Consider the following 23,487-nt stretch of genomic DNA (forward strand, 5'->3'; position numbering starts at 1 on the left):
CCTAAAGTCTCATTTTTAAGTATAACTAATATCCAAAAGTCTTATGACAGATTAACATTGTGATTTTTCCATTCCTTTACTCGCATTACGTTATTCACACAGAGTTATTCTCCAGTGGATGCTCAGCATTCAAGAAAATCACTCCCAACATTGATGAGGAAGGGGCGATGAAAGAAGATGCTGGAATGATGGATGTCCATTATAGTGAGGTAACATTCCCAAATGTTCTCTACCAGCTTCATAGACTTCATTTTGGTTTAAAACTCTATCATTTTACAAATGTTTTGACCTAGCTAATGTTGAAAGCCATGTCAAATGAGTGCCTGTCTGGAAAAAAATCTGTGGGTTTGCCCCATGAAGACGAAGAGCAGCTTAGGCACTAGTAGGGTTGGGAATCAGGTACTGTGGTGAACTGGCCAAGTTATTCCAAATTGACCTGCTGGGACAGTAGAACTAGGGCAGGGTTGCTTCTGCCAAGATGGAAAGACCGGCCACTTCAACCCTCTCATGGCCACACGATTGCACTGGTTGATCTGTTAGTCAACATTTCTAAGAAATACAGCACTTTACTACCGTAAATCTGTATGTTCTAACCAGTGTAAACATACTTTAAATAAGATTTCACAAAAGTACAGAATGGAAGTTTTCTATCTTTAAGAGCAAGGGAATAATTAAATCTTGCCATAAAACTTAACAGGGTGTAAAACACTTTAGCAGTTAATCAGTAAGTGAGCCACATGTAAGGTTCTGTGAAAGACAAAAATATAAAAAAATTCCCTGCCTTCTAAGAACTGACCATCTCCTTGGGGAACATGTGTACACACAAGATAGTACACAGCAAACACTGGTGTAATACAGACAGGCAGTGTGTGCTTTAGGAGCTTGAGGGACGAGGGGTGCCTATGAAGGAAGTGGGATTAGATCTGGGCCTTGGAGGTTCAGTTGAGGGTGGGAGAAGGGACCAGGCATTTATCAAGTACTTACTATGTGCCAGACATAGTGCTAAGCATTTTATAAACAGTATCTCATTTGATAGGATTTAGACAGTTGGAGAGGAAGACTATACCAAAGGGAAGGGAAGGGATCCGAACAGAGACAGGAAAGCACAAACCAGTTTGGATGGACCATAGGGTTCATGTAGGTAAAAAAAAAGTAGGAGGGAAAGGCAGAAAAGTAGATTATAGTGGGTTATGAAAGCCAGGCTCCAGAGTTTGGGCTTCTTCCTCTAAGCAATGTGGACCTATGAAAAAGAGTGACAGAGTAGAATGAATGTATTTGAGAAACATTACTCTAGGGAGTTAAAGAGGCAGGTAAACAAATTAGGAAAGTAGCCCAATAGACTAGGTAAGAGGTACTGAGAGCCTAAACAGGGGTTATAGTATGGGAATGGAAAGGAAGGAACAGAAATGAGAACCACTGCAAAGGAAGAAATGCCAGGATTCTGTGAGGGAGGAAGAGAAATCAAAGATGACTCAAATTTTAAGCCAGGGGCCATTAATAGAAATAGGGAAGTGAGAGAAGTAGAGCTAGTTTGGGGGGAAGAAGATGAATTCGGTTTTAGACATGCTAAGTTTGAGGTGAGTACAAGACTAGAACTTGAGAGAGGCTGCTGCTGGCCATGTTGACTCAGATGAGTAATTCTCTTACAGTTGGACCATGTTTCAGTTTGCAAAATGTTTTTATATACGTTATTTAACTGGAATGTCACAATCATGTTGTGTAGGGATCCACTGTTAACTCCATTTTACAGATGAAGTAACTGAGGTTTAGAGAAGGTCACTCACGGCCAAGTCTTCTGACTTCTAAGCTAGTGTTCTTCCATTCTATGGTGGTGCCTCTGACAAGGGAGAGCTGAAACCCTGCAAATGGAAGAGGAAAGAGATAAGCACTATGGACCTAGACTTAGGAGGTGGTCATACTTCTGTGGTGACAGGAAGAAGATCCAGAGAGGTAGCAACCCTAAGAATAACAATTATTCAAAACCTAAGATTTGTTTGGAAATATATGCAGCAATTAGAAAAAAAATGTATATATGATAATCAGGTTTGAGAGGCAATGGTGGGAGGGCTTGAGTTGGAAAAGCAGTGCAAATTTCAAATTGCTCCTGGCTCAATTAGCTAGCCAAATCTAAAATCAATAACCCTGCATGGGAACAAAGAGATTTGTGTTCTTTTTCTTAACTTTATTTTTTAAATTTAACATTTTGTTTTTCCCCAATTACCTATATAACCAATTTTCAACATTTACTTTCAAAATTGAGTTCCAAATTCTCTCCCTTCCCCCCAATCCCCCGCATTGAGAAGGCAAGCAATTTGATATAGGTTATACATGTGTGGCCATGTAAAACATATTTCCATATTAGACATGGCATAAAGGAAAACACAGACCAAAATAAAAACCCAAGAAAAATACAGTAAAAAAAAGTATGTTTCAATCTGTATTCAGATTACACCAGTTCTTTCTCTGGGGATGGATGGCACTTTTCACAATAAGTCCTTCAGAGCTGTCTTGGATCATTGTATTGCTGAGAACAGCTAAATCATTCACAGGTGATCATCATACCATACTGCTGTTACTGTGTACAATGTTCTCCTGGTTCTATACTCATTTCACTTTGCTTTTTTTTTGGAGAGGGAAGGCAAAGCAATTGGAGTTAAGTGACTTTCCCAAGATCACACAGTTAATAAGTATGTCAAGTGTCTGATGCCGGTTTTGAACTCAGGTCCTCCTGACTCGAGGGCCAGTGCTCTACCCACTGTACCACCTAGCTGCCCCTGCTCATTTCACTTTGTATCGGTTCATGTAAGTCTCTCCAGGTTTTTCTGAGAGCATCTAGCTCATCATTTCTTATATCACAACAGTATTCCATCACAATCATATGCCACAGATTGGTCAGCCATTCCCCAACTGATGGGAATCTTTTCGATTTCCAATTCTTTGCCACCAGAAAAAAGCTGCTATCAATATTTGGGTGTAGTTCCAAATTGCTCTACAGAATAGCTGAATCAGTTCACAACTCTACCAACAGTGCATTAGTATCTCGATTTTCCCATAGCCCCTCCAACATTTATCATTCTCCTTTTCTGTCCTAATAGCCAATCTAATAGGTATGAGGTGATACCTCAGTGTTGTTTTAATTTGCATTTCGGCATTCAATACTGATTTAGAGCATTTTTCATATGGCTGTAGATAGCTTTGATTGCTTCATCTGAAAACTGACTTCATATTTTTTGATCATTTGTCAGTTGGGGAATGGGTCTTATTTTTATAAATTCGACTCATTTCTCTATATATTTCAGAGATGAGGCCTTCATCAGAGAAACTTGCTTTTAGGGCACTATTTAAAGGTATTTGGATGGGCTTGGGAGAAAACTCAGGCAAGTCCCTGCCTTCTCTCCACCATCTTCAAGACCTGTGTTCTAGTCCCTACTCTGCCACTGACTAGTTGTGTGACCTTGGGCAAGTCATACCACTTCTGGTCATAGAAACATAAAATCTTAAAATTGAAAGGGACCTAAGAAGTCATCTGGTCCAACACTTATGAGTGGTTTGTACAGCCTCAACTTAAATAGGGATATAGAACTCACTGTAAAAGTGTCCTTGTATGAAAATTTTTATAAGGACTGAAGGAGAAGGGAATCAATCCAGCCTAGAAAGAAAATTTTTAAAATTAATTTTTATTGATATCTTTTTTTACATCACCAAAATTTTCTCCAGTATCCCTTCCCGCCTTCTTCCAGAGCCATCCCATTTAACAGTGTTTTTTTTTTCAAGAAAAAGAAAAAAATAAGTAACAACTCACCAATACACTGAAAAAGTGAAAATGTGTGCCATATAACTACCATATTCAGGGACTTCCCATCTGTACAAAGGGGTGTGGTGGAAGTATCTTCCCATAGTTCTTTTTTGAGGCCAGGCCTAATCTTTGTAATTTTGCGACATTTGCTTTTGATTGTTCTCTGGTTTTTGTTGTTTTCTTTTCCTTTTTACACTGTTGTATTCATTGTGTATACTGTTTTCTTGGCTCTGCCTACTTTACTGTGCACTGGTTCATGTAGATCTTTCCAAGATTCTCTGTATTCATCATATTCATTTCTCATAGCACATTAATATTCAGTTATATTCATGCGCCACAGTTTGTTTAGATATTTCCCAATGAATGAGCATTTACTTTGTTTCTAATTCTTTGATATCAAAAAGTGCTGTTATAAATATTTTGGTTAGTATATGGGGATTTTATGCTTATAAATGGCCTCCTTGGGATAAAAGCCTACGTAATAGAATCTCTGGGTCAAAGGGTATAGACATTTTAATAACTATTTACATAATTCCAAATTGCTTTCCAAAAGGGTTGTATCAATTTATAATGCCACCTACAATGTAATGGTGTGCCTAACGTCTACCAGCCCCTCCGACATTGACTATTCCCATCTTTTGTAATCTTTCCCAATTTTCTGGGTATGTGGTAAAATCTCACAGTTGTTTTGATTTGCATTTCTCTTATTATTGGTGATTTATTATATTCTTTCATATGGCTAATAGTTTTCAGTTCTTCTGAGAACTATTCATATCCTTTCGCCACTTATCTACTGGAGAATGGCTTTTGGTTATATATCTATATAAAGATATAGATTTGTTTATTGTTTATATATCTTAGATACCAAACTCTTATCAGGGAAATTTGATACATAGATTTTTTTGCCCATTCTACGACTTCTCTACTTTTTATTGGTGCATTCATTTTGTTTGCACAGAAACTTTTCAGTGTGATGTGATGTAATCTACTGTATTTTTTGTAATTGCTTCAATCCCTTGTTTGATTAAAAATACATCTTCTAACTACTGCCCAAAGGGCTATGTAAAACTGTGAATACCTTTTGACCCAGCAATACCACTAGTAGGTCTGTATCCCAAAGAGATCAAAGAAAAGGGGAAAGGACCTATTTATAAATATACATATATTTATATATTTATAGCAGCTCTTTTTGTGGTGGCAAAGAATTGGAAATTGAGTGGATGTCCATCAATTTGAGAATAGCTGAACAAGTTGTGATATATGATTGTGATGGAATATTACTGTGCTGTAAGAAATGATGAGCAGGATAGGTTCAGAAATACCTAGAAAGACATATACACACATACACACACACACACACACACACACACACACACACACACACACACACATATATATATATATATAAAATATGTATATGTATATAACTGATGCGAAGTAAACAGAACCAGGAGAACACCATACACAGTAACAACAATATTGTAATGACCATCAACCGTGAAAGACTTGTCTATTTTTTAATTTAATTTTTTCTCAATTACATGTGAACAAAAATTGTTAACATGCGTTTTTGAAAATTTTGAGTTCCAAATTCTCTCCTCCTCCCCCGTCCTTGAGAAGTTAAGTGATTCAATATAGATTATATGTGTGCAGTAATGCAGAATGTTTCCATATTAGCCATGTTGCAAAAAAAAACACAGACGAAAAAAAGAATAAAGAAAGCTAAAAGAAGTATGTGTCAGTCTGCATTCAGACTCCCAACAGTTCTTTCCCTGGAGGTGGATAGCATTTTTCATGGTAAATACCTAGGAATTGTCTTGGATCATCATATTGTTGAGAACAGCTGACTTAGCTACTTTGTCAAGACAATGATTCAAGACATTTCCTAAGTATTTACAATGAAAAATGCTATCCACCTCCAGAGAGAACTGATGAACTCTGAGTGCAGGTTGTAGCATTGTTTTTTAACTTCTTTATTTTTCTTGGGGTTTGTGTATTTTCTTTTGTAACATGGCTAATATGGAAACATATTTTGCATGACTTCACATGCATAACTGATATATTGCTTGACTTCTTAGGGGATAAGAGAGGGGGCGTGAGGGAGAGAATCTGGAACTCAACTTTAAAAAACTGAATGTGAAAAACTTTTAAAAATGTAATTAGGAAATATTTAATGAAATAAAAAATATATTGAAAAAAAGAAGGCATCTACTACCCATAACTGTGAAACCTATGTACTTATTTCTCTTCTAGTTTTCTTTATAGTATGATAGTTATTATCAAGGTCGCACATCTATTTAGGATGTATTGTGGAAAATGGCATAAGGTGTTGGTCTAAGCCTGATTTCTGCCAGATTGCTTTCCAATGCTTTTTATAAAGTAGGGAGTTCTTTTCTAGCTTTTCAAACACTAGGTTACTGAATTTTATTTTTTTCTGATCCCCCCTTGTTGAGTCTGTTCCATTGGTCTACTTCTCTATTTTTCAACCAATACCAGATGATTTTGATGTCTGCTGCTTTATAATGTAGTTGGAGGTTTGGAAATGCTATTCTCCCTTCATCCCTACTTCTTTTTATATTTCCTTTGGCCTTTTATTTTTCCAAATGAATTTTGTTATTATTTTATCAAGATATGTAAAGTATCCCTTTGATAGTGTGACTGGTATTGCATTGAATACATTAACTTTGGCAGTAATGTTATTTATTACATTGGCATGGGCCAACCACAAGCACCAAATCTTCCTTCAGCCATTTAAGTTGTTCTTTATTTCTTTAGGGGACATGCTGTAATTGAATTTACACAAGTGCTTTCTGTGCTTTAGTAGATTGACCTCCAAATATTTTATGTATTTTGTTGTTATTCTGAATGGAATTTCCCTTTCTATTACTGCCTCATAGATTTGTTCTTATTATATATAGAAATATATATTATATAGAAATGCTATTGATTTTTGAGGGTTTATTTTGTACTGGAAATTTTGCTAAAGCTATTATCTCAGTATTTTTGTTGATTCCCTAGGATTTTCTAAGTAAACCATTATATCAGCAGCAAAATGGGATAGTTTTATCTCCTCTTCACCTGTCTTTATAACTTTCTTTATCTTGTCTTATACTATTGCTAGCATTTTCAGAACTATATCAAATAACGGTGAGGAGAACAGGCATCCCTATTTTACTCCTATACTTATTGGGAAAGCTTCTGGTGTGTCCCCATTGCATATTATGCTTGCTTTTGGTTTTAGATAGTTACTTTTATGATATTAAAAAAGGTCCCTTTATTGCCTATACTTTGTTGTTTTGTTAAATTTTCAGTTTCAAATTCTCTCTGTCACTCCATGCCATCCCCCATCCATTGATAAGGCAAGAAATACAATATTTATTATACATAAGAAGTCTGTAGTTTGGAACACATTTGGTTTTAATATAATTAATTATGTTGCTTGTTTTCTTAATATTGAACCATCCTTGCCTTCCTTGTATAAATCCAACTTGGTCATAATTGATGATTTCTTAAATGAATTGCTGTGGTCTGTTTGACAGGATTTTATTTAAATTTTTTAATTGATATTCATTAATGATACCAATCTGTAGTTCTGGGCTTTATCCTTACCTAGTTTAGGTATCTATACTACATTTGTCCCATAAAAACAGTCTGACAGAAGGCTTTCTTTCTCAATTTTCGAAAATAATTTGTGTAGTATCATTACTAATTGTTTTTAAAAGCTACATGGAATTTTATATAGAATATGTACTGTTAGAATTATAATAAATCTTCATATAGAATTCTCCTATGAATTAATCAGGACCAAGAGGTTTTGGTTCTTTTCCCTAGGAGTATGTTTACAGCTTGTTCTTCTTCTTTTTCTGAGATTGAATTACTTCAAGTTCTCTATTTGGTCTTCTGGTTTTGGGGAATATTTTCTATTTCTGAAGTTACTCCTCTGTTTCTTTTGTGTTCTCAGTTTCGGTAGCATATACATAATAGTCCTGATGATTCTTTTTCTTTTTTTCATCTTTTAAGGTTCCTTCCTCTTATGATTCCTATAGAAGATATAAAACTGTGGTTTCTGTAGATGGAAAGCTTCAGAAATTTTGGAGAAATGACAGAGTCATTACAACTCTAATCTGTGCAACAACCTTCCCCCAAGGGTTCTTTTTTAAATTAGGCCCCTACTTTTTTCTCCCCACATCTACTTTATGGTTCATGATAATGAGCTAACAAGTAAATTCTTTCAAAGTGATTTCTGAAGGTTCCAAGTAGGCAGTTTGGGATTTGCTGGGCTCTTTAGTTGTGTGTATCTAAGCCTTTACCCGTGACTTCAGGGTTCATTGTTTTAAGGAGAGGCCTGGGTTTTAGTATGGGAAAGTTTGTAAAAAGCTTTACCTAGTGATGATGGAAGCCCAGTTGCAGCTTGTTCACAAAAACTGACTGTGAGTCAGAGGAAATGTATTCACTCAAAGGGAGTGGCTGCTTCAGTGACCAACCAAGAACTGGAATCCATTTGCTTTATGAACATCCCAAAAAATTCTTTTGCTTTCATCTTTAGAGATTTATAACTCCTTTTAATTTACCATGTACAAGGAGAATTTTATTTGAACACTTTTAACATAAGGATAAAGACTGGACCTGTGATTTCAGTGACACAGGGAATTCCCAGGTGAGAAAACTCCCTCCACCAAGGCAACTTGAGAGTAGTCTTAAGAGAGTTGCCCACAGCCCTGGGAGGTGAAGTGCCACAGCCAGGTTGTTTCAGAGGTAGCATGTGAACTCAAGTGTTCTTGGCTTCCTGACTTAGAGACCAGCCCTCTGTCCACTAGACCACAATACCACTCACCTTCTCCCTATCCCCACATCTTGCAGAGAGAAGCCTGCATAGATCAAATTGCTATTGTCCATTTGAGGAATGTACTTAATGAAGATATGCTTTCAGTAAAATACTGATGTGCCTGTATTTTAATGCTATCACCATATTGAGGATTCCTAACAAAAATGTCCATTTTTCTGACAACTGGTTAGAGTCAAGAGAACTATAATACTCAAGGCCTCTGAGAAGAAACAAACTGAAATGCTATGAGTAGTTATGAGAAGTAGCAAATGTCTCAAACTTTAGAGCCAGCAGTTCAAATGAGCACAGCAAGCATTTATTAAGTACTTACTGGGTGCCAGGCACTATACCAAGTGCTTCACAATTATTCTCTCATTTGATTCTCACAGCAACCCTGGGAGGTAGGTGCTACCATTATCCCCATCTTACAGTCAAGAAAACTAGGACAGACAGAGGTTATGTGATTTGGCCAAGGTCACACAGCTATGAGGTGTCTGTAGTGAGATTTTAACTCAGATCTTCCTGACTCCAGACCCAGCACTCTATCCACCGCACCACATAGCTCTTCCTAGGACCACAAAGCCAGAACAAACTAACAAATAAAAAACCAGTCCTAGCCCCCAAGGAGCTTACAGCCTACTAGATGTTCTAAACTTCTTGCTGTTCCTAAGTTGCTCACTGCTTTTCTGTTTACATAGACAAATCAACCCCCCAGACGATACAGTGCTCTCATTGCCAACACCATAGAGGCAGACTTTCGCTTTAATGGTATAACATCTCAAACTCATTGCAGTGAATGGCATTCTAACTATCATATTAACTTGGAATGTTTCAAAATTCCATTTCCTGTTTAACACAGGAAGTTTTGTTGGAGCTCCTAGAACAGTGTGTAGATGGCTTGTGGAAAGCAGAACGTTATGAAGTCATTTCTGAGATTTCCAAACTGATCATTCCAATTTATGAGAAACGTCGGGAATTTGAGGTAAGCAGTTTAACTCATCGTCAAAATATTGTAGTCTATTTTTTGGTAGAATTGTATAAAGCAAAGAAAGGAGAGGGATAATTTCAGTCTTGAAAAGATTAGTCATATCTTATTACTCTCATTTAACTGCATTTAAATTGCTATAAATTTAAATTAAATGCCAAATCATTATCAAAACAATAATCTTGGTTGTAGTTAATGAAGAATGCCAGGCAGCAAAATAACACAATTATAGTCCAACAAAATCCTTGCAAAGAGCCTCGAATGAGGCCCAGGGTTCAGATCCTAATCTCTCACTACCTGATTGGTGACTGAGCTGGCTTTTAAGGTCTCTTTTCAGGGCTGTTGATCCACTTTTGGTGTCACCTGTGGCTCCAAGAAACTTTAGCATGCACAGTGGCTCCACCCTATCAGGGCCTCAAACCTGGCAGTGAGTTAGGGGAATGTCTATCCCAAATATGCAAAGACTTTGGCTGGCAGAATGGGCAGCTGAGAACAATTTTTTCCAAAGGCCATGAAGGTGGCTGAAGTAGGCACTTGGGGAGCACTGAGAGCTTGGCCTAAGACATCAAAGATATCAAGGTCACCCACTGCCAGTTCTTGATTTTGTCCTGCCAGCAGACTTTGATGACTCTGGAAGAGAGAGTGAAGCTGATGATTTTGTGCAACTCTGCCTCACTTAAATCCAATCATGCACAAGTCAAGACATCACCCTTGATGTCATTGATCCTCTTTGAAAATAACAGTGAATAACAAGGTCTCTTTCCACTGTAAATATATGATTCCATGTGTATGAAGTCCTAAAGAATATAACCTTGATTCTTTTTATGAGATTCTTATTTACTATAGCATATATAATTTTACTTAGTGGTCCATTCAATAGCTTTGAGGCCTAGCCTTTTCATTTTGTTTTCAGGAAAAGGCCTAAGGAGTATATCTAAATATAATTATATATTAATCTATGGAAGGCGAGGGACAAGATAGGCCCACTCATCCTGGAGCAGAGTTAAATTCCATATTGTTTCTTATGGGTATGTGGTAGGGATCTTTGCAGGTTCCCTTAGGGGGCGAAACAATAAGCCCCTGGTACCTTCACTTGGCTGTGTATGTGGCTATAATAATCTGTAAAGTGTCAGGGCCAGGAGCTGTGAGGAAAGAGCAGTCAGGCTCTGCAGTTGAGTGCAGACTCAGGTACAGGAGCTATCAAGGCATTAGAGATTGTATCTGTTGTTTCTGGAATACACAGAGGAAGATGTATTCATTGGGTAATCCTATGTACTTGTAAACATCTCTGTACTGAATGTAGAAGTGCCATACCAAAAAGTGGTGAGAATCAAGGGTGATATTTTACAAGTGCAAAATGGCTAATTCAGGAGGGCCCTTGTGGATGGCTCTGTGACCACAGAGACCTGGTTTCTCTTGTAGACATGAGGTTTATTTATTCCTGGGCTTCTGAATGATGGTGGCAGTGAGGAAGTGTCCTCATCCGAATCACTTTCCAAAGAAACTTTAAGTTGAATGCATTTAGAAAACAGCCCTTTAAAAAAAAAAAAAAGGCCAAGCTGATATGTGTGTGTTCCATTTTTCAGAAACTTACTCAAGTTTATCGAACCCTGCATGGAGCATATACCAAAATTCTGGAGGTCATGCACACAAGGAAAAGGCTTTTAGGCACTTTCTTCAGAGTGGCCTTTTATGGACAAGTAAGTGGGCAGTGGTTGGCACAGCTGGAAACGAAATGACTATATTCAGCTTTTGTGTTACTAGACCAGCAAAGTGCCTTTCAGGTCTTTTGTAGAAAGCTGTTCCAGGCCTGCTCTGATTCCTGCATTTGGGTTTAAAAGGTACCAGTACAGGATTTAAGATTTGGATTCCTTCTGCTCAGCTTCACTGCTTATTAGGCTTACTAACGTATGCATTTAAATTGGAGTAGATGTGGCTTTTAAAGGAAAAAAAAGGTAGCACTTCAGGGGAGCGAGGGGAAAAAATCCCCTAGAAGCATTTGCTCTGTGTCTTTTGCCCAGAATTTTCCCTTTTTGGAAGCCCTTGCTTCTCAGTGACTTTATATATTATAATTTTTATACTATAATAATGTGGTATGACATAGCAACATATTATTTTAGAGGCTGGGGTTGGGAGTTAACTCTAAGAAGAAGAGCTGCCCTCTTGCCTTGTTGCTCCTTCATATTTGCCCATGACCCTTTGAGGCTGGTTTCCTGGGCTACTGCCTAGGATTGCTTTCCCTCCCCGATGTAGCCATGCTCACTCAATCTGCTACCCCCCCATTCAAAACAACCCTTTCCCCATTGCCGGGAAAGCAGGAGAGTAAAAGGGGGAATGGAAGAGTATCACAAATGGATTTAGCTCATGGACAAAGTCTGGGTTCCTCCCAGGCTTCAGGCATGGCAAATTTGCCCGTTTGACAATACTATAGAGAACAGAGGGGATGTAAGTCTATATGGCCTGTGCAGTACTGATACATAGGAATGTTTCCTTTTGTTTATGCCATTCTGTGGTTACCTGCTGCTTTCAGAAAGGTAGAAATGGGTTTTGTTATAATCAGTTAGCCTTTTATATTAACTGTCGGATCCTATACATCTTTGAATTATTTTGTTTTCAAAATAATCAAAAGTATGTTTTTAATAAACAGATTAAATAATGTCTACCCATGCCGTTCTTAAATGGTTCTCTATTTTAACTTCGCAACAGGCTTTCTTTGAAGAAGAAGATGGAAAGGAATACATCTACAAAGAGCCAAAGCTCACGGGCCTATCAGAGATCTCCTTGAGACTCATTAAACTTTATGGTGAAAAATTTGGTACAGACAATGTCAAAATAATTCAAGATTCGGACAAGGTAATCCATGCCCTGTATTTTTTTTTGAAAGATTTTATATGTACATTCCAAGATATCTTGATTACTTTTATCTTTCAATGGTGTGGCAGAAGGCTACAAACATCCTACATTTGGGAGGTGGAAGGACGGGCTGCAGCAACCCCTTTATCTCTCTTTCCCTGTCTGTAACATCATAATCCTTCCAGAGCTCCAGCCTCCCCTCTATCTATGCCCCCTTTATTTTATAGGATCTCAAATGAAATCATAGACATGCAAGGTCATTAAGAAAGTTTAAAACATTAGCCAGATGTGAGGTGAGGTTCTTATTGTCTCCACACAATCTGTCCTCATGATCTGTCAAAGGAAAATGACTCAGGACTTTGAGAGGGCTTGCATAAAGGGTGGGAAGGTTAATAACATGCTTTTGCTGCAGGCCCAAGAGTGCTGAACCACATTTTTTAAAAAGCCACTATACCCTGAAGATCCAGCAGATGCCTTCCGGAAGCAGGCCCAGCTCAGGCTTTGAATGGGCTTCGGATCTGGTTTTGAACATCTGACTTCCATAATGCCTTTGTGGCAAGGCCAGGATGAATCAACCCAGGCTCCAATTTAGTATATAGAAGTAGCGAGGGGAGGTAGGATTGATTCAGTCAAGTAGATCCATCCCTAGGAGCAGGTATTGATAAGTTGGGGCTTCACCCTAAGTGTATCCCTCATTCCAGTATATTAGCCATCAGCTTCTTCTAAATTGCCTGCCACTGAGTTTGGGCTTATTTATGTTTCTTTTCTCCCTCTAGTGAGTAAAAATGTTCATCTTACAGGTAAACATCAAAGACCTTGATCCAAAGTATGCTCACATCCAAGTCACTTATGTGAAGCCCTACTTTGAAGATAAAGAGCTATCTGAAAGGAAGACGGAGTTTGAAAAAAATCATAACATCAACAGATTTGTTTTTGAGGCTCCTTATACTTTATCTGGCAAAAAGCAAGGCTCTGTGGAGGAGCAGTGCAAACGGCGGACCGTTCTGACCAGTAAGTGTCCATCCCCTTCCTGTTCAGGCTCCCTCACTGTTCCAGTACCCTTTGATTCACATGAGTGGCAGCTGCTTAGCGTAAAGCTGTTAGCTGCCGGCTGCCATCCTTGGCTCTCCTGTGGACCTAGCTCTGTGCTGTGCAGAACTCTAACACTGCCATAACCCCCAATACTCCAAAAACTTCTCCAGCTCTGCTGCTCAAATGCACCAACTCCCACAGAAGTCAATGGGAAATACGGAGCCTTTTTGGTTTTAGACTATTATGAAGAACTGTTTCTGAGATAGTAAAACTAATTTGGTATTTTCACAGCATCAAACTCATTCCCATATGTTAAGAAGAGGATCCCTATTAATTATGAACAACAAATTAACTTAAAACCCATTGATGTTGCCACTGATGAAATCAAAGAGAAAACTGCTGAGCTGCAAAAACTCTGCTCTTCTGCTGATGTGGACATGATCCAGCTCCAGCTCCAGTTACAAGGCTGTGTTTCTGTCCAGGTATGCCCTGCAGTAAGTAGTGAAGGAGCACTGTGGCAGCCTTCACTGGAGCTCTGCTGGTGAAGAGCATGGAAAAGGGTGGGGGCGGGGCAGAACTGTCCATTCCTTCGAATACAATTATTCTTTCAATTACTTTCTGTGCACTTTACAATGCTGTCTATTCAAAGGGATTTGCTAGAGCCAGGTTATGAACTTACAGACCAGAAATCATTAACTGACTCATTAGAACATCATCTTTCCCTAAGATTTATTTTAGTAAACAAGAACCACAAAGGAGAATAACAAAGCAAGGCCTCCAATGCTTACTTGGGTGGACCTGGTGCGATTTCTTCCTGTGGCTCCTCCCCCTCCACTGGCAGGCACTTGTAGCCACTTCAGGCCATGGCTTCCTATATGTCTTTTGGGGGCAGCTAGGTGGCGCAGTAGATAGAGTTCGGGGCCAGTCTTCCTGAGTTCAAATCTGGCCTCAGACACTTCCTAGCTGCGTAATCTCAGACAAGTCACTTCACACTGTTTACCTTGGTTTTTTCTTCTGTAAAACGATGTGGAGAAGGAAATGGCAAACCACTCCAGTATCTTTGTCAAGAAAACCCCAAATAGGGTCACAGAGTTGGGCACGGCTGAACGTGGATCTCAAATTCTCTCGCTCCTGAAAAGGAGAAAAAGCACAAATGATTTTGAATTTAAAGTTACCCTTATTTCAGCTAGAACTGTAATGCAGCTCCAATAATAGCTCACGGGGCACACTGTGTTAGTGTGTTCTGGGCATCTCTGAGCCCCTTGCAGGAGGTCCTCAAGGGCAAAATGGTTTTTGTGGTAATACTAAGGTGTTTGAGCTCCTGATATGGGAAATATAAGCAACATAAATAAAGGCTCTTTGGAGTCTCCAGGAGAAGGAGAAGCCTGCTGCCTCTTAACTCTCTCATGTCATTGATCTCCCTGTACAACTTTAGGTAAATGTCGGCCCCTTGGCGTATGCCAGAGCTTTCTTAAGTGACAGTCAGGCCAGCAAGTATCCCACAAAGAAGGTGAATGAGCTGAAAGACGTGTTTCGGTAAGTTACTCTTGGCGTGGAACCCTCAGTCATTCTTCCCCAGGCTGGCAGTAAGAGAAGTGGACAGCCTTGCTCGTTCTTCAGGCTGTTAATGGCCTGATTGGTCCTGACTTTTCAGGATTTTTCCACTTCAGGATTTCAGGCAGAGCAGAGGCTAAGCCCAGGTACCTGTTGTCCATCACAGTACCTGGGTTTGCACCACTCCCCCACCTCAAGTCTAGCTCCTTTTCCTCCTAAGTTGTGCAATATCTGGTCTTCAGTGAGAGGCCCCTTGGCGGGTAGCCTCAAAGGTGGGACTGAACAGGCTTAGGTTAGAATTATTCTGATTCTTTCAAAGCAAAATGCTTTGCAAACCTTAAAGAGGTAGAGAAATGCATGCTGCTCCCCTATGTGTTACACATGAGGTAGATGATGGAGAGAGTTGCTACTGAGGCCATGCATTTCTTCTACAGCCACATGTAGTCCTCTAGGTCCTAGGGTGTAGCGTTTTGACTGAGTCTAAGTTTTACAGAACAAATCCTTTTATTAAGGATAGAAGGCCACATGTGGCCTACCCCTGGACTAGAGTTACTGATTCTAACATTCCTTCCTGGTTTTCCTTAGTCGTCCTTGGTTAATGCAGTGACTACTACCTACTCAAATCAATCAGTCAGGATTTATGAAAAGCCTGCATCCGGTGCTTTGGGGGGCTCCAGAAGCACTGGGCAACATGCTCCCTTCCTGTCCTCTAGCCCTAAAAATGTTTTGGTTAACTGAGGAAACATATACCTGAAATAACCAGAGAACACATCATGACATCATGGTCCATTTGGATCTTTAGAAGACCCAGCTCATGCTTGCAGGTACCACACCGATCATCTGTTGAGATTCAAATAAAGGGCATATTCAAATACAGAAGCAAGTCTCTGGCAGAGCCACCCAAAGCCCTTTTGTCCTGATCAGGAACATACCACAGTACATGAGGTCCTTCTGCCAGGTGGTCAGCTCTGCAGGACTTCAGATTGACCAGATTTTGTAGTCAGGAGGACAAAGGGGGCTACAAGCCATACAAATGCATCAGTCTAGGATAAGCAGGACCTAAGCACCTTTGAACACACTAGTCTGGAGTAAGGTAGTGGAATCTGGTGCTCTGTTGTTATACGGAAGGACTTTCCTAGCTAAGCAGGTCTAAGGGCAACTGGTGAAGGGTCTTGAGTCAGTGTCATGAGTATGTTTCGCCTGGAGATAAGATGACTTGTTTGGGGGTGACACATGAGAGCTGTATCAATTGGAAGGGCTGCCATGTTAAGGAAGGTTTGGTCTTTACGTTCCTAGAGGGCACCACCAGGAGTGTTGTGTGGGAGCTGCAAAGAGGCCAACCCTTGGAGCTGGCCCAAAGTGGACTGGGCTGCCTCCAGGGCTCAAGAGTCCCCTCAGCACTTGGTGGTTGTGCCTCTGGTAGATGGCTTGGACCAGATGGCTGCTGAAGGCCCTTCCAACTCTCCAATTCTGTGAGTGTTAGATTCAAGGTCTATGCTCCCTCCACAGCCAATCTTCCTAGGTGGCAAAGGGGAAGCAAAAACAGCACAACTTCTTAGTTCTATGTTCCTAGACAACTCATATTGCAGTCTCAGTTTCCTCATCTATAAAATGGTACCACTGAATTCATAGGTTGTTTTGAGGATCAGGTAAAATAATATCTAGAAATCACTTTGCAGACCTTCAAGTGTGATATAAATGTGAGCACTTACCACTCTTTGCACCACGTGAACCTCTTTATTCCCTAAAGAATAAGACAATCCAGACTCGTTGGGCATCTTCTCTAGCTTGGTCTCCCCCTTTCTGCTCACACCACCAGAATCATCTCCTTACTCCCTCCCAAACGTTGCTTCATGTTCTTGCGCACCCTCCTGTGGCCTTGGGCAAGCTCACTGTTCTTTAATTCTTGCAAGATTGTGTAACTTTCCCCACCAGACCCAGGGGCGGGGTCTAGCTCACATTTTCGAATACTTCCTGGCGCTCAGTTACTATTTATTGAGTAAATGAAGGAAATAGCATCAAGCAAGACTACACGCCAGTAGGAAAAACCTCATGTGTAAGTTCTGAGATGGGAAAATCAACTGACAAGTTTGATATGAGGAGGATGTGAAAGTCAAGCCCAGATTTTCACAAAGAAAAGCAGGTATGGGGCAGAGCACTCCAAGCATAAAGGAATGATACCAGAGGAAGATCAAGACCCTTGGTCTTTCCACTAAGCAGGTCAGAATGTTGCAGACCTGGGGGGGGGGGGTGGAGCTAAGATGGTGGCTGGAAAGCAGGGACTTGTGTAAGCTCCCCGCTAGGTCCCTCCAAACACCTATAAAAAATGGCTCTGAACAAATTCTAGAGCTGCAGAATCCATGAAATAGCAAAGGGAAGCAGGGATCCAGCCCAGGACAGCCTAGATGGTCCCTGGGAAGGGTCTATATATAGATGAATACATATAACCCACATCAGGGCAGCTGAGCCAAGATGGCAGCTGGAAAGCAGGGACTCGCCTAAAGCTCTCCCCCAGGACTCTCCAAAAACCTATAAAAATAGCTCTGAACAAATTCTAGAACTGCAGAACCCACAAAATAGCAAAGGGAAGCAGGGCTCCAGGCCAGGAAAGCCTGGATGGTCGCTGGGTAAGGAGCAGAGCAGAGCCCAGCATGGGCTGCACCAGGCCAACCAGACTGGGACCTGGACAGAACAGGACCTAGCGCCCTGAATCAGTGAGCTGTGGCAGTTACCAGACTTCTCAACCCACAAACACCAAAAACAACAGAGAAGGTTAGTGGGAAAAACTGCGGGCACACAGAGCGAAAGGAGTTGGCAGTTCGGCCACCACCCTGGGGGCAGCGAAGTGGTGCAGGTCTGAGGCTGCTTCCAGAGCTACAGCTGCAGTTGCTTCCAGCCCCAGGCCCACCTGGTGGGAGGAATTAAGTGGCAAATCACAGCAGGACTGCAGAGCCTGCTTGGATATAAGTCCTGGTCTGGGTTGGCAGTTCTTGGAGGAGGAGGAGCACTGGTGTGGCAACAGCTTGCTGTGTAGAAATATCTCTGAAAATAGCAGTACAGCCCCTCAAGCTTGGGACAAAGTACTCTCTACAAGCAGTCATACCCCAACAAAAAAGAAACCTCAAGGATCAAGTAGTTGGCTGGGAACATGAACAGGCAGCAAAAACAGACTCGGATTCAGACTTTGGAATCTTTATTTGGTGACGAAGAAGACCAACACATATAGCCAGAAGAAGTCAACAAAGTCAAAGAGCCTACATCAAAAGCCTCCAAGGAAAACATGAACTGGTCTCAGGCCATGGAAGAGCTCAAAAAGGATTTGGAAAAGCAAGTTAGAGAAGTAGAGGAAAAATTGGGAAGAGAAATGAGTGATGCAAGAAAACCATGAAAAACAAGTCAATGACTTACTAAAGGAGACCCAAAAAATACTGAAGAAAATAACACCTTAAAAAATAGACTAACTCAAATGGCAAAAGAGCTCCAAAAAGCCAATGAGGAGAGGAATGCCTTGAAAGATAGAATTAGCCAAATGGAAAAGGAGGTCCAAAAGACCACTGGAGAAAATACTACCTTAAAAATTAGATTGGAGCAAGTGGAAGCTAGTGACTTTAGGAGAAATCTCAAGATATTATAAAACAGAACCAAAGGAATGAAAAAATAGAAGACAATGTCAAATATCTCATTGGAAAAACCACTGACCTGGAAAATAGATCCAGGAGAGAGAATTTAAAAATTATTGGACTACCTGAAAGCCATGATCAAAAAAAGAGCCTACATATCCTCTTTCAGAAATTATCAAGGAGAACTTCCCTGATATTCTAGAGCCAGAGGGTAAAATAGAAATTGAAAGAATCTACCGATCACCTCCTGAAAAAAGATCCCAAAAAGAAAACTCTTAGGAATATTGTTGCCAAATTCCAGAGCTCCCAGTCCAAGGAGAAAACTGTAAGCAGCCAGAAAGAAACAATTTGAGTGTTGTGGAAACACAATCAGGATAACATAAGATCTACCAGCTTCAACATTAAGGGATCAAAGGGCTTGGAATATGATATTCCAGAGGTCAATGGAACTAGCATTAAAACCAAGAATCACCTACCCAGAAAAACTGAGTATAATGCTCTAAAGCAAAATATGGACTTTAAATAAAATAGAGGACTTTCAAGCTTTCTCAGTGAAAAGACCAGAGCTGAATAGAAAATTTGACTTTCAAACACAAGGATGAAGAGAAGCATGAACAGGTAAACAAGAAAGAGAAATCATAAGGGACTTACTGAAGTTGAACTGTTTTGTTTATATTTCTACATGGAAAGATGATGTGTGTAATTCATGAGATCTCAGTATTAGGGTAGCTGAAGGGAATATATATATATACATATATATATATATATATATATATATATATATATATATGTGTGTGTGTGTGTGTGTGTGTGTGTGTGTATAGACAGAGGGCACAGGGTGAGTTGAATATGAAGGGATGATATCTAAAAAAAAATCAAATTAAGGGATGAGAGAGGAATATATTGAGAGAGGGAGAGGTAGAATGGGGTAAATTATCTCACATAAAAGTGGCAAGAAAAAGCAATTCATTGGAAGGGAAGAAAGGGAAGGTGAGGGGGAATGAGTGAATCTTGCTCTCACCGGATTTGACCTGAGGAGGGAATAATATATACACTCAATTGGGTATCTTACCCCACAGGAAAGAAGGAGGAAGGGGATAAAAAGGGGGGATGATAGAAGGGAGGGCAGATGGGGGAGGAGGTAATCAAAAGCAAACACTTTTGAAAAGGGACAGGGTCAATGGAGAAAATTGAATAAAGGGGGATTGGATAGGAGGGAGCAAAATATAGTCAGTCTTTCACAACATGAGTATTGTGGAAGGGTTTTACATAATGATACATGTGTGACCTATGTTGAATTGCTTGCCTTCTTAGGGAGGATGGGTGGGGAGAGAAGAGGGGAGAGAATTTGGCACTCAAAGTTTTAAAAGCAGATGTTAAAAAAAGTTGGTTTTGCTTGGTATTTGGGAATAGAAATCTATCTTGCCCTAAAAGAAAGTAAAGGAAAAAGGGATTGGGGGGGGAGTGGGGTGACAGAAGGGAGGGCTGACTGGGGAATGGGGCAATCAGAATATATGTCATCTTGGAATGGGTGGGAGGGTAGAAATGGGGAGAAAATTGTAATTCAAAATCTTGTGGAAATCAATGCCAAAAACTAAAAGTATTAAATAAATAATAATAATTAAAATTGCAATTGTGATTTCATTGGCATAGATAGCTAGAGCTTAGCACAACGCCTGGTACTTAGTAGGCACTTAATGAATGCTAGCTGACAGACTGTCAAGAAACTTCTCCCTGCGCTGATTAGCAACTGTTTTACCACTTACATCCTTAGAGAGTTGCCTAGGGACAGTGAAAGATTAAGTGACTAGTCTAGGGTCACACAGCCAATCAGAGGCAGAACCTGAATCCCCAAGTGTGTGACCCTGAGACTGTCCTCCATCATGGAAAAAGGCCAGGGATAAATGAGATCTGCTCTGTTCATGTTCATCCGCAGGAAATTCATACAAGCCTGCAGCATTGCTCTTGAACTCAACGAACGACTCATTAAAGAAGATCAAGTTGAGTACCACGAAGGACTCAAGTCAAACTTCCGAGACATGGTCAAAGACTTATCTGACATTACCCATGAGCAGGCAAGTATTCTGGTGCCCTTTGACGTTACTTTGAAAATGGTCTCTATTTGAAAGAAAGACGGAGAGACAGACAGGTCAGAAACCAAAGTATAGAGTTAAGATGACAGTGAATGGAAAGGAAATAGAGGCATCTATTATAGATGACTTTACCAAGGAGTTTAGCCATAAAAGGGAAAAGATACAGTAGATGATAGTTCATGGAGATGGACAGATCAAATGAGTTTTTTAAGAGGGCATGTTTGTAGGTCGTAGGGAAGCAGCCAGTTGATAGGGAGCAATTAAAGATTAGTGAAAGAGAGAGATGATAGAGGGGGCAGTGTGCTGGAGAAAAAAAGCTGGACTGGAGTGGCATGTGCATAAGGAGGATCACCTTTTCCTGTGAGACAAAGTTGAAAGAGGACATCTGAGGAAGAGGGAGCTCTCAGTGGATGGCCTCCATTTGTTTAGTGAAATGGGAGGGAAAGTCTCAGTTGAGAAGGTCAAAGCTGTGCTTTAGGAAAGTTACTTTGGGGGTGATGTGGAAGGAGAGCAGTTGTAGTGAGACAGCTCTTACAAGATCCACATGGTAGCAGTGTGAGTGCACAGTAAGGAATGGATTACGAGATGATATAGAAATAGAATGAATGCATTTACAAGTTAGAAAATTGGGGAAAGGCTCCTTCCCCAAGCTGAGAGTATATTGGTTAAGACTTACTCAGCTAGTATTGTCCAATGACGATTTGACAAATCAAAGGATTTCAGGAAGATTAATAACTTATACTTGCTTTCGGTACTAGCATTCAATTGACTTTGTTTGAAGTGGCAGAATAAAAAAAAAGACAAGACAGAATGAAAGAGACAGAAAAAGAGAGACAGACAGAAAGAGGGCATGAGAGTGATGGAAAGGGCACGAAAGAACGCTCAGCCACCCAGCCAGGTGGGGGACTCAGCTCGGCCTCGCCCTCTTCTGCTCCTCTCCAAAGGAAGGGAAATTTGGATGCTGCCCAGGCAACTTGGGGTTTACTGCCTTCTTTCTTTCCTTCTGTCTTTCTCTGTTTGTCTTTCTCTTTGTCGGTCTTTCAGTCTATCTCTTTCTGCCTTTTTCTTTCTGTATTTCTGTCTTTCTCTTTCATGCTTTGACTTTCTTTCTGCATTTCTTTCTGTCTTTGTGTCTGTCTGTGTCTTTCTGTCAGTCTGTAAGACAGAGAGACATACAGAAAGACAGAAAAAAGAGAGAAAGAGACAGAAGAAGGTGCATGAGAGGGCATGAAAAGGCATGAGGGAGCACGAGAATGGCTATCCTTCCATCTTCTTCTCTTTGTCTTTCTGTCTGTCTGTCTTTTTGTGTCTTCCTGTTGGTCTGTGTCTGTCTTATAGACCAACAGGAAGACAGAGACAGAAAGAAAGACAGACAGATGGAAATACAGAAAGAGAAAGACAGACAAAAAGAAAACAGATGGAAATACAGAAAGAAAGAAAAAGACAGATGGACAGAAAGATGGAAAGACGGAAAAACAAAGACAGAGAGAGAGAAAGACAGATGGAAATACAGAAAGAAAGAAAAAGACAGATGGACAGAAAGATGGAAAGACGGAAAAACAAAGACAGAGAGAGAGAACGACAGATGGAAATACAGAAAGAAAGAAAAAGACAGATGGACAGAAAGATGGAAAGACGGAAAAACAAAGAGAAAGACAGATGGAAAGAAAGGAGAAGACAGAAAGAAAGATACAAAGAAAGAGAAAGACAAACAGAAAGACGGACAGAAAGACAGAAGGAAAGAAAGCAGGAAATCTAGCCCATAAACCCCAAGTTACCTGGGCAGCTCTGGGTCATCCAAATTTCCCTTCCTTTGGAGAGGAGCAGAAGAGGGCGAGGCCGAGCTGAGTCCCCAACCTGGCTGGGTCCAAATTCAGGCTGCTCTCTATGCAGACGACTCTCAGACCTACTTGGCTAGCCCTAACGTCTCCCCAACATCACATGTCCAGCTGCTTATAGGACATTTTGAACTTGCCTTCAAATCAACATGTCCACAAGTGAGCTCATTATCTTCCCTCCAAACCCTCCCTTCTTCCTCATTTCCCTTTCTTTTTTCTCTCTTTCCTCACTCTATCACCTCCCATGTCCAATCCGTGGCCACATCCTTCTGATTCTCCCTTTATAATAGCTCTCATATCCTCGTCTCTCCTTTGACACTGCAGCCATAGCATCATCCTTTGTTGCCTCAAGCCTGGACTACTGAAATAGCATGCGGCTTGGTTTCCTGGCCTCCAGTCTCTCCTCCTTGCAACCCATCCTCCATTTTGCCGTCCGATTGCTCTTCCTCAAGTGTGTGACCGTAACATCACCTCTCCCAGCTCCCCCCCCAAGCAATAAACTCCAGTGGCTCCCTGACACCACCAGGATCAGAGCCTGGCCTCTTCCTACTTTTCCAGTCTTCTTCCATCCAGTGACACTGGCCTTCTTGTTCTTCCTTGCATTTCACATGATCTCCCCACTCCCAGCATTTCCACTGGCTGCACCCCATGCCTGGAACATTCTCTTCCTCATTTGTGCTTCTCTGGCTTCCTTCAAGTCTCAGCTAAAAGCTCACCTTCTGCAAGAGGCCTTTCCTAATTCGCCTTCATGCTTTCCTGACATTATCTCCAATTGATCGTGGACAGAGATTCCTTGCATGTTGTCTCCCCGTTAGATGGGGAGCTCCCCAAGAGTGGGGACTGCTTGTTACCTTTCTTTGTATCTCCTTATTAAGACAGTGCCTGCCACAT

At 40.6% G+C, this 23,487-nt stretch overlaps 1 protein-coding gene across 1 annotated transcript in view; it reads left to right on the forward strand.

The window, feature by feature from the left end:
- Window positions 1-23,487, forward strand: part of DOCK11 (dedicator of cytokinesis 11) — a 167,352-nt gene that overhangs the window by 140,148 nt on the left and 3,717 nt on the right. Inside the window, exons 46-53 of the mRNA XM_036740025.1 lie at window positions 103-209; window positions 9,481-9,603; window positions 11,193-11,306; window positions 12,313-12,459; window positions 13,260-13,470; window positions 13,783-13,973; window positions 14,927-15,027; window positions 20,602-20,740. Coding sequence (XP_036595920.1) covers window positions 103-209; window positions 9,481-9,603; window positions 11,193-11,306; window positions 12,313-12,459; window positions 13,260-13,470; window positions 13,783-13,973; window positions 14,927-15,027; window positions 20,602-20,740 — 1,133 coding nt within the window. The remainder of the gene's footprint in view (window positions 1-102; window positions 210-9,480; window positions 9,604-11,192; window positions 11,307-12,312; window positions 12,460-13,259; window positions 13,471-13,782; window positions 13,974-14,926; window positions 15,028-20,601; window positions 20,741-23,487) is intronic.

This window comes from Trichosurus vulpecula, chromosome X (genome assembly GCF_011100635.1).
Source record: "Trichosurus vulpecula isolate mTriVul1 chromosome X, mTriVul1.pri, whole genome shotgun sequence".
NCBI lineage: Eukaryota > Metazoa > Chordata > Mammalia > Diprotodontia > Phalangeridae > Trichosurus > Trichosurus vulpecula.